The 12,038-nt window shown below is 44.6% G+C and overlaps 1 protein-coding gene across 1 annotated transcript; it reads left to right on the top strand.

The window, feature by feature from the left end:
* The first annotated feature begins 6,959 nt into the window (after window positions 1-6,959).
* LOC108026028 (uncharacterized) lies at window positions 6,960-11,143 on the top strand. The gene is made up of 7 exons (XM_017096719.3): window positions 6,960-7,019; window positions 7,076-7,230; window positions 7,290-8,030; window positions 8,079-8,312; window positions 8,370-9,461; window positions 9,519-10,227; window positions 10,285-11,143. The coding sequence occupies exons 1-7, from the start codon at window positions 6,980-6,982 to the stop codon at window positions 11,082-11,084; spliced, it is 3,771 nt and encodes a 1,256-aa protein (XP_016952208.1). The 5' UTR covers window positions 6,960-6,979; the 3' UTR covers window positions 11,085-11,143.
* Window positions 11,144-12,038: the final 895 nt, after the last annotated feature.

Here is a 12,038-nt window from a genome sequence, read left to right on the forward strand (position 1 = left end):
GACAGCATCAAAAGTCCACTTAAAAGCCCACGGCCTAGTTGGATGGCGTAATGCTCTAAAGGATCGGGGGAGGAGAGCCCGGGGATGTTGTCCGGGTTACCCGGCTGTCAAATGTTGCTGTTGTTGCACTTTAGCTGCCCCGAAATTAAAAAGCATTTAAATTATGCTGATGACCAGAGAGAAACAGAGAATAATCGGCCGGGGGAGGACGGGGATGGGGATGGGGATGGGGATGGGGTCCAGTCCTTTTCCATGCCGTGGCATATCCACCCATTACATGACGCTGGCCTAGCCTTGTTATCCCTAACATGGGGCCATTTCATTATAATGCTTGTGGGTCCGGCGAGCAGACACCGAAAGCACTTTACACGTTTCGGCCGTGCCTTTCATTAAGTTTGGCATATAACATAAATGATAAACAAGGATGCGTCGGTGTGGCGGGGAGGAATTACGATGGAGTACTCAAATTGCACATGCGGAGATATGGGAAATTTTTGGAAAATTCTTACCACTTTATTAGAGTCAAGTGAAGGGTTAAATTCGGGTTCCGGATGGCAAACATTATGGGGATGGTGGATTTTCTAAATATTTCATAGATTTTCTTGAATTTAATACTTTTAGGAACCAGAAATATTTTTTTTTTACCTTTAAGCTTTAATAATTTATGTACCTGACAATTATAAAACTGTCTGCTGAATATTATAACTTGTTATTTCTTTTTTCAGGAGTTGGCAACTTTGCTCTTAGTTCTTTGTCAAAAGCATTCTCACTCCATACTTACGGATGCTTACTTTTCGAGCAGCTCATTAGGCTGAAGCCAAAGTCCTACTTTGAGGACTTGACAACGGTCGGCAAAGTGAAAGGACATCAGGTCTGCGGGTTTGTCGCTTTTAATTTTTCGTTTCGAGCATAAAGTAAATTTTAATATTTCGACCGCCTGCAGAGTCAGCCAGAAAAGAGCAAAGGGCTTCGAAATGGAACTATCCTTCGCTGTTGTGGCTCCTATTTTGATAAACCCCGGGCAGGTGAGGATTGCCACCCCTGCCACCGCCTCAAAACCCAACTCTCGACAGACAGTGAAATGGAAATCTGCCCAAAGTTCCAGAATGCAATTAATTTCAACGCCAAAACTCATTAATATCCAGCGAGGAAGGACACTCGAGCGGCTCCGAGTCCTTGGCAGCTACCTTTTTGTGTGTTAGCCCTTTTGCTATTTACCTTGGTTAATAATAAAGCAGCCAAAGGCGGCCGCCTCGTATTATTTTCGTCCACAAAGATGAAAACAAACTCAAACTTGTTGCTCGCCCAGAGCTTTTCGTATAAAAAATTCCGCCTCTACCTTTTTATTTACCCCTTTTTGTTTTCTCCTCTTTTTTCCTCTGTGAGCTTTCTTTGAGGCAATGATTTATGGCCAAAGGCCAGAAAGGTCCCGGCCAGGAAATGAAGTTCAGGGCATCGTAAGTAGTTTCGGAAGCGTCGGGCAAGCGCTGGAACTCCAAAAACCCCTGGCTGAAAGTGTAAAAACTCATCCGCATCCTTTCGCTTGGCACTCGTCCTTTGGCACTCCGCTGCTCGTTACCTGGCTCAAATTGAAAGGCTCGCGCGAAAGGATTCGCCGGAGAGTCGTCCCTCTTAGGCAGTTGGAAAAAAGTTTCATTGTTGTCCCGGGATTTGGGCAAACAAAATTAAGCAGTCTGCAAGTTTTTAATTAAAAAAGGACGAGCGACGTGTGCCTTAAGCGGCTGAGATGCGATGCGGGCCATCCCCCAGGGCTAAGAGGTGGGTAGGGGATATCTTTAAAAGCGAAACTCCTTTATATGTTTTCGGGATTAATTTATAATTTTTCTTAGCCTCGGGCAGTACTTGATAAAAGGATTTAATCTTAATATTAAGTAGGTTGCCCGGTTCCAAAAGGGTCAATCTTAAAGGAATTCTTCATATAAAATACCCCTTGCAAGAAGATATATATTTAAATCCCAGGCTTTGTGTGCATTTGGTGATTGCAAACAATAGTTAAATAGAGAATCCCCACCTGTAGGTCCCAGGTACCAGTTTATAGATACAAATTGCGTGGCCGTTGGCAGGAAATTTGTTTAATCTGCCAACAAATTGGCGAAGACACGCAATCCGCGGGAACCGAATCGCCAGTCGGGCCAATCGAGCGACTCGAACTGAGTGTTAAGCCAAAACTTGATGAGATGCAAATGGATTTGCGAGATAAAGAGCGAAGCTGCAGACGAGGTGCAGATGCAGACCGGAACGGGGCGAGCAGGGCAGGATCGCGACTGGAACCCAGTCCAGAGCCAGCTCCAGACGTTGGCCCGGTCCACGCCGGCTTATTATTAACTGTATAATTTAATGTGTAGGCAGGAAATTGATTTATTATCAACGTCGGTTAATTTTTTTCTCATTTTATAAATTAAGCAACTCCACAGCGCGCAGCATAAATCTTGCAACTATTCCTCGGCGAAAAAACAACGGCAAAAAGTAAATCACAAATTAAGTTGTTGGCTCCCACAGTTAACCAGGCCGGGCGAAAGGCCGTGGAGTAACAGGCCGAAAAAAGCAAAATAAAATGAAATAAAGCCAAACAGAAATAACGCCCGTCATGCGAAGATAAGGGCGGCTTGTTCGGGTGACAAACTCCACACTCCACGCCACGGGAGGATGACTGGCAAGCCGGCTGGGGAGGAGCAGGGGCAGGAGGAGCAGGCAGCCCGGGCCAGGAGTCATCCCGTCACAGTCACTTAATAATTTATCGCGCCTACTTTTTATATGAGTCTCTGCCACATCCAGCAGATACCCTAACCGGAGATTTAGCGAAGGTTAAGGGTAGACATATCTTTGACATGATATGACATGATACTCCGTTTATGCATAAATAATAAACCGAAAAAGTAGAAAGTCACGGAAAATCCTCTTAACCAAATTAATGCCAAATTACTTTTGGGATTCCTATGAATTTGCAGTAAATATACCAAAATACTAAATTGTTGTATTTTATTTATTTTTTATTCGTCTTTTTAAACATGTTTTTTCGACTATAACCATTAACTTTTAGAGTATCTTAGCTTCGACTCAAATGCATTCGATTTCCCCAGCCTTGTTTTATATTATCTTTGTATCTTAATGTTTTGCTGTTCGTCGTCGGCCGGGTTATCTGGGATTTTATCTGCTAGGTAGGCGCCTTGCCAAGCTGTGCAAAAAGGAATACTTGTGTAGGCCCCGACATAAAAAAGCACAAATCAAATGGGAGCCGAAAATGAGCCAGATAACCGGAGACAACTATATTAAAATACGACACAGATAAGGATTGAGTGCACAACAAGTTTTACCTTTTGAAATCTTAAGTGGCCTATCAAAAACTTAAGTAAAATTTAAGATTTATATATTTCCTATCTGCTCAAAAACTCCTGGTCAAAAATGACATCTGCCCCGGCCATAAAACCGAACCCACTTAACTTTCGGCTTCTGATCGATATGGCTCTTTATTGTTATTGTCGTTGTTGCCATTGTTACAATTTGGAGTCCGACAGGAAGGGAGTGCAGGGAGTCAGTGGAGCCGTGACAAGTTTCCAATTGCATTCCATCAAAGTTTCGTCAATTTTCGGGTTCAACAGCAAATTGCTATTAAATTGCCGCACAATTGTGAATGCCATAAATCGAATGGAATTGAAACCAATCGAATCGAAGCGGAGCGGACCGAGAAGAAGTGGAGTTCCCTGGGCTCCAGGTCCACTTTCAATTCCGATTCCATAACCATGTCCACGGAGCCCGACCAACTCCCACTCCCACTCCCGCAGAGTTTGAATTTAATGGCCTGGTTTTCCGCTTGGTTAACTCAATTTGCGTGGCTTCTTTCAATTAGGTTTCCGCTGTCTGCTTTGTTGGCTGCAAAGCTCATTTCAGTTAAATATAAAATTCGTTATTTGTTTATTTGTCGCCAATAGAAGCGAGGGGCCAGGGGGTTCCGTTTAAAGAGTTTTTATGGTCTTTCCGCTGAACTCGTAAAATAGAAATGTTAAATAGTGTTTTAATTTCCATTTGTCTGCCGCAAATGAGTTCGACGACAGTTTTTGGGCAAGTCTCCGAGGGAGGTTTGGCAGGTGCACTGCGACCAAACTCCGTTTTGGATCACGAAACCGAACCCATTTGCACCTGGGTGGCTCCATCGAGAGGTAACCCAAAACCCAAAGCGACACCGAAACCACTGCTGATCAATAATGAAGCGCTGATGAATCAATTAAATGGCATTTTGGCCACACAAACTTGTGCCCAGTGCAATCATTTGTCACACGGCCCATAAAGAAGCTGCCAGCCAATGCAGCAAAAGTCATTAAGATGTATCTCCTTAACCCTCATCCCGCGGGGAAGCTGGCCCAGAGCGATAAACGCGAAATTATTTCAAGCAAATAATGCGAATTTAATGTGACATCCGACAGGCGACAAGAGACTCGCCCAGGAGAAGGTCCACGAGTTTGAGCCGCCGCTCGAGCCAAGAAGCCAACAAGCCAATGAAAGCCAAGCGGATAGCCAAGCTCAGACAAATACTCGCTTACAAGCACTAAAATAAGTTGGCTGGTGAAAGGAACTTGAATACTCTTACTTAGACAACTAAAAAAATATAATAATATGGGACGTATAGAACTTACTAAACAACATAGTATTTTAGCCGATCCTAACTCATTTGGAATGAGATTTTACTTACTTATTTTGTATGTTATTATATCGTTGAACCTTAGGTAATCTTAAAAATTGTTTTTAATAGAAATTATATGAAAGGATTCTTGGTTCTTTATTAGTATCATGGTCTTAAAGGAGCCCCATCATTATGTTAAGAACTCATTAAAAAACATCATCACCGGCTGTAATATTTCCAAACAAGCTGCACTTAATCTTTTCCAATTTCATCCTAAGCTCCCCAATAAACCCGGCTTTCCCCTACCCCATCCAGATGAGGATTCTTGATACCTGCTGGCAATTTCCAGTCTTTCTTTTGTCCAGTTTGATGTGACACTTCCGCCCCTCTCACTTCTTGTAAAGGGGCAACTCGTAAAGTCCCATCCCCCAGAACCCTGACACACACCAAATGACGCATTATTGAACTGTCAATGGAAGTGACAAAGGGTTAACAGTGTCACCATGGAGTAGTTACCCATTTATTTCTGTCGTCCCTGCTTTTCCCGTTTTAACAACATAATGCGGGTTGCTTGGCCATCCTATACTAGTGGAATAGGGATGATGGGTAATAAACAAGTATGTACTTCTAGGACTATCCATTGCCAAACACCTTATTGAAAAAGGGACTTTATAAAACTATTTCTAAGTAAGAGAAAGCTTGAAATAGCCTCCATACTTTACCATATCATAAGCACTCTTTTTATCAAAGCATACCAACTATTCTCTGGAGCGTTACAGATATGCCACATGGGTATTCCCCTACTTTATGATGGGCAGAACGAAGTTCCCCAACTTTTGGACTGCATCTATTCACTTTTTCTTTCACTATCTCAGGGCGAAAAGTTTCTCCTGGAACTTTGGCTAATCTCAAGGCCCCGAGGCGGGCGAGCATTTCGTGCTGGCTTATTTATGGGATGAGATGAGATGGGCTGAGAGGCATCTCACCTTGCCTTCCTGACCTGGGCTTGGCCTGGGATTCTGCTTGGCCCGGCCGACTATCAGTGGGTCAGTGTCATCATCCGTGCCGCACTGCTGAACATCAAATGGCCGTTGGCCAATAAGACCCAACACATGGCCAGGGTGTGGGGACGTCTCGACTGTTGACCAGGTCTCGCTGCCTCATCTCTCGGGTCGGTTTCTGGATCTGAAGTGAGGATGAGACTGGGGTGAGGCTGTACTGGATGTGGAGATGGGGAAGACGGAGGTGCTCACGTCACTTTTCTTGTTTGATAAGGATCCGCAATCGAGAACGAAGACAGGGCGAAGGCGTACGGTCGAATATATTGGAATTTTATTATGCATGACAGCTCCAAAAAAAAGGAGAAACAACAATGGACACTCCCCCAATAACAACGGCAACAACAAGGAGTGTCGGGGCCCCCAGAAAACCCCCTGCCCCGCCGTCTTAACCCCTGGTTACCTGTTTGACAGCGGGTTGCCTCCGATGGCTGTAACCAAAATGCTTAGCCATGTGAGAAAAGATTGCGTTATTCATATTTTAATTTTACTTGTTTAAGGTCTGCCCATCATTTTTCTCTCATTTCTGATTATTATTTCGTGTTTGGAAAACGATTCTTGCATATCGATAAGGTGCAAAGGCGGAACGGCTGCTTTGTTGTTGGGCCCTGGGCCCAGGGTTCTTGTTCTGCATGTTTTGTGCATGATTATGTAATATTTTTTCGTGGCTGACCCGTCCAAGCGTTCTCCGAAAGGGAAACATCGATTTATATTTTGACAAATGATTTACCAGTGAGTTGACAGTTTTTATTCGGCTCTTTTGGGCTTGGGTTAATAAAGGAAACAACGAGGAGGCAACATGTATTTAATTAATTAAGTCGCGTCAAGATACAAAATCCTAGGGGCGATAAAAGAGCCAATAATTCAAAAAACATTAAGGCTTGTTGGGGATTAAAAACTGCTGATAAAAAGGTCCATACAAAAATGTTGGCAATCCAAAAAATTAATTTCAACCCGAATTTAAGCCTTTAGAAAATAGAGCTTTCATGCTTTTGAGTGGTTAACTAATGGAATCAGTTACCTCTGCTAATCGGTATATCAAATAATGAAAATTGCAGCGCAACAAAGGCGAAAATGGCAACATTTTTGTTGAATGAAATCACTAAAGCGGGAAAATGCAATTTAAAACGATTTTTTAGCAAATTACTCTTTATTTAGAGGTGGACAAAGGCAAATATTGAATTAGCGTATAGATGGACAGTTCTAATATTAGGAGGTTTTCAACTAGAAACTGCCAGTTGAGTGGAGATCGCGGTGGCAATCAAATACGGACTAAATTAAAATGGCAACTACATTTACCATTAATGGACAACCTTATACGGGTAATCGTGTATTCGAGTCCTTACTAGATCCTTTTGAATGCTCTCTTATATCGCAGTGAACCTAAGTGACCTACCGCCGGACATAACTTTGAATACTTTCATAAGGGAACACGCCCAGCTGACGGCCACGAAGTTCATGTGCCTGGAGGGAGGATGTGGAGCCTGCTGTTGCGCAGTTAGCGATGGGAAGAGTACCTGGACCGTGAATTCAGTGGGTCAAAGGGCAGCCAGATCTTACCAGCGCTAACTACCTCTCCCATCGACTTTCAGTGCCTCAAGCTGCTGAATACCTGCGCCCAGCTGGAGATCACTACCTGCGAGGGGCTGGGCAACCAGCTGAGTGGCTACCATCCGATTCAGAAGCGACTGGCCAAGATGAATGGCACCCAGTGCGGCTTTTGCTCGCCGGGATTCGTGATGAACATGTACGGGCTGATGGAGCAGCACGGCGGCAGAGTGACCATGGAGGAGGTGGAGAACTCCTTTGGCGGAAACATCTGCCGGTGCACTGGCTATCGTCCCATCCTGGATGCCATGAAGTCCTTTGCGGTGGACAGCAATATTGAAGTTCCTATGGAGTGTACGGATATTGAGGATCTTAATCTGAAGGCTCGAAACTGTCCGCAGACGGGAAAGGTCTGCAAGGGTAACTGCCGACAATCTAAGCTGATCTACGAAGATGGATCCCAGTGGTATTGGCCAAGTAACCTGGCCGAGTTGTTTGAGGCTTTGGATAATATCCAGGACTCGGATGAGTTCATGCTGGTTGGAGGTAACACTGCTCATGGTGTTTACCGAAGATCACCGGACATTAAGCACTTTATCGATGTAAAAGAGGTGGAGGATCTGCATCAGTACAGTACTGATAAAGAGAAGTTGACACTGGGGGCCAATCTCAGTTTGACAGAGACCATGGAAATCTTAAAAACCACTTCCAAGCAATCCGGCTTTGAGTACCTTGAAGCCCTGTGGAACCACATTGACCTGGTGGCCAATGTTCCCGTCCGAAATGTAGGTATGCTTTCGTTTTTACAGATCTTTTAATAATTTCAACTTTAGTCTGGAACATTGGCGGGAAATATCTGTACCAAGAAACAACATCCCGAATTTCCATCGGATATCTTCATATCCTTTGAGGCTCTGGACGTGAAGGTGATTGCCATGAAGGGTATAAACGACGTACAGGAAATGTCTTTGGAGGATTTTTTGGGAGACACCGATAGAATGATTCTGCTTAAGGCATTTGTGTTGCCTTCCTACCCCAAGGATACATATATTTATGATTCCTATAAGGTAACTAATCATAGAATATTTGAAATAATATAACTGAAAATATATTTCAATCTATAGATTATGCCTCGTGCCCAGAATGCGCATGCCTATGTGAACGCCGCTTTTCTCCTAGAACTAGATACCGATTCCAAGGTGAAGTCTGCCCGAGTTTGCTTTGGAGGCATTAGACCGGACTTCATCCACGCCACAGATATTGAAGATTTGATGGTGGGGCACAGTCCCTATGAACCTAATCTCGTAGAGCAGACATTCAGCAAGCTAGAGAACTTGGTCAAGCCGGATGAGGTATTGCCCGATGCCAGTCCCGCGTATCGATCAAAGTTGGCCTGTGGACTGCTCTACAAGTTCCTCCTGAAACACGCCCCCGATTCAGAGGTCAGTGGAAAGTTCAAGAGCGGAGGCGAGCTCCTCCAGCGGCCCCTCTCCTCGGGCTTGCAGCTTTTCCAGACCCAGAAGCAGACATATCCAGTGACACAGGCGGTGCAGAAGCTGGAAGGCATGATCCAGTGCTCCGGAGAGGCCACCTACATGAACGACACCCTGACCACTTCCAACTCCGTTTACTGCGCCTTCGTGGGGGCCACCAAAGTGGGAGCCACCATTGACCAGATCGATGCCTCTGAGGCTCTGCAGCATACTGGAGTGGTGGCCTTTTACACGGCGAAGGACATTCCCGGCACGAACACCTTTTGTGAGCCCAGTTTTGGTTACGAGGCGGAGGAGATATTCTGTTCGGGATTGGTGCGGTACTCAGAACAGCCAGTAGGAGTAATTGTGGCTACAACTGCTGACCAGGCTCAACGCGCCGCGAAGCTGGTGAAGATCAGCTACAGCAATCCCAGCACCGACTTCAAATTGATGCCAACTTTGAGGGATGTGTTTGCGGCAGAAATTCCAGATCCTTCTCGCATTATTCCTTTGGCTATTTCAAAGTTGAAACAAGTAAAGTTTTCCGACAAACCGGATTTGGAGGTGAGGGGCATCTTTGAGATGGGTCTGCAGTATCACTTCACCATGGAGCCCCAAACCACGATAATCATTCCCTTTGAAGATGGTCTTAAGGTGTTTTCGGCCACCCAATGGATTGATCAAACGCAGTCTGTAATTGCCCACACACTCGGAATGAAGGCCAAGGATGTGCAGCTACAGGTAATAAAGATTATTTTTCTGAATTAGGCTTTATTCATTGAGTAATCTTCATTACAGGTGCGCAGACTGGGAGGTGGCTATGGCTGCAAGATTTCCCGGGGAAACCAGGTGGCCTGTGCCGCCGCCTTGGCTGCCCACAAGTTGAATCGGCCAGTTCGATTTGTCCAAACTCTGGAGTCCATGATGGATTGCAATGGCAAGCGGTGGGCTTGTCGCTCTGAGTACCAGTGTCATGTTAAGTCGAATGGCAGGATCGTCGGACTGTCCAATGACTTCTATGAGGATGCAGGCTGGAATGCCAATGAGAGTCCTGTGCAAGGACACTCCACCTATACAGCAGCCAACTGCTATGAGTTCACGGATAGTAACTTTAAGTTATCTGGACATGCCGTCCTCACAGATGCCCCCAGTTCCACTTGGTGCCGTGCTCCGGGATCTGTGGAGGGCATTGCCATGATGGAGAACATCATTGAACATGTGGCTTTTGAAATCCAGAAGGATCCCGCTGATGTGCGACTGTCCAACATTAGCAAAAAGAGTAAGATGGCAACTGTTCTACCGGACTTCCTCAAGTCGAGGGAGTATTACGAACGTAGAAAGGAGATCGAAACTTTTAATTCCACCAACCGTTGGAAAAAGCGTGGCTTGGGGCTATCTTTAATGAACTTCCCAGTAATCTACATAGGTCAGTTTCCAGCCACAGTGACCATTTACCATGTGGATGGCACCGTTGTGGTCACCCACGGGGGCATTGAAATGGGTCAGGGTAAGTTAAAGTTCTCGAAAAGCTTCCTAAAAGGGTTTAAGATGTTTTCCCTTATAGGTATGAACACGAAGATAGCCCAAGTGGCGGCCTATACTCTGGGAATCGATTTGAGCTACGTCAAGGTGGAGTCCTCGGACACCATCAATGGGGCCAACTCGATGGTCACTGGCTATGCCATCGGAAGTGAGAGTGTCTGCTTTGCAGTTCGCAAGATCTGCGAGACCCTAAATGCCCGTTTGAAGCCGGTGAGAAAGGCCAGGGCCACTTGGGTGGAGACCGTGGAGGCGGCCAATGCCCAGCTGATCAACCTTATTGCCTCGGATCACTACAAAACCGGGGATATGCAGAACTACCATGTGTTGGGACTGGCTCTCTCCGAGGTGGAGGTCGATGTGCTGACCGGGAATATTCTGATCAGGCGGGTGGACATCCTCGAGGATGCTGGGGAGAGTCTGAGTCCCTGGATCGACGTCGGTCAGGTGGAGGGAGCTTTTGTGATGGGCCTGGGCTACTGGCTCAGCGAACTGCTCATCTACGAGGGCGACAATGGGCGACTGCTGACCAACCGCACCTGGAACTATAAGCCACTGGGGGCCAAGGATATTCCCATTGATTTCCGAGTGGAACTGGTCCACAATCAGCGGCCCAGTGGCTCGGGATTCATGGGTTCAAAGGCCACTGGGGAGCCACCTTGCTGTTTGGCTGTCAGCGTGATATTCGCTTTGCAGCAGGCCCTCCAATCAGCTCGTCAGGATGCAGGACTTCCTCGGGAATGGCTTCGCCTGGGTGCTCCCACAACTCCAGAGACCTTGCTGCTAAATGCCGGCCACCAAGTCACCGAATTCAAGCTGAAGTAGATATGTATCAAGAACCCTATATTGCTATTGTAACATATCCAACAAAATAAATGTATGTATGCAATCTATTGAATAAAATATTTCCCAGCGAACTCAAAAAATTATATAGTAAATCAGATTTCTTAATGACAAATTTTAAGTACAAAAAACCAATTTTTAGGTTTAAAAAGCTTTGAACTTGTATTTCTACATTTTATTCATGATGAATATCATTCAAAAGCTTCATTATCTGGTATTCGCTTGAAGTTATTTAACACGCAAAGCTTTTAAAATTATTTATTTATTTTGAAAGCTGTGAGAATGGGAGAGTAAAAACATACATAAACGAATAGTTTTTGCCGGCCGGCTACTCACTCTCTATTTTTTCTAGCACTCTCTTTTTTATTTTTAGTATACACGTGATTTTCATTTGCCTGTTTATTATTGTTGTTATGGTGTTTGACGAAAATTAAAAGCAGATTAGCATGTCTCTCTATTTTGTACAGTCATTATAAAGGTGAACAAGGCGAGAAACCATTGAACGACCAGTGAAATTATTCGCATAAGCAATCGAAATACATTCACAATGTAATCAGAGTTAATTTTTGTCAGCACTGTAGCTTCTTCATTCACAAATCATGAAATGCCCTAGAACTGAGTAGGGTTTGTGATTTCTGGAGTAAGAAAGAAAATAACAAAAACTAAAAGCTAAATCATATCCTACTGTTTTAAATGTTTTTTTAAATTTTTTTAACATATAACTTTCTTTAACTTATCTTCTTATGTATAAGTAGGGTATTCAACGACTTCCTATGCCGCAAGTGTACCCCTTCAGTTTTTTTTTTTGGCTATTTGTGCAAATATCGTGACTACTTCGCTGCTGCCAAAAATTTGCCGACGAATTGGGTGGCAAAGCAACAAGCAAAATTCAACGCCGGCAGTTTTTTATTTTATTTTTAATTTTTTGCAGGCAGC

This window comes from Drosophila biarmipes, chromosome 3R (genome assembly GCF_025231255.1).
Source record: "Drosophila biarmipes strain raj3 chromosome 3R, RU_DBia_V1.1, whole genome shotgun sequence".
Classification (NCBI taxonomy): domain Eukaryota; kingdom Metazoa; phylum Arthropoda; class Insecta; order Diptera; family Drosophilidae; genus Drosophila; species Drosophila biarmipes.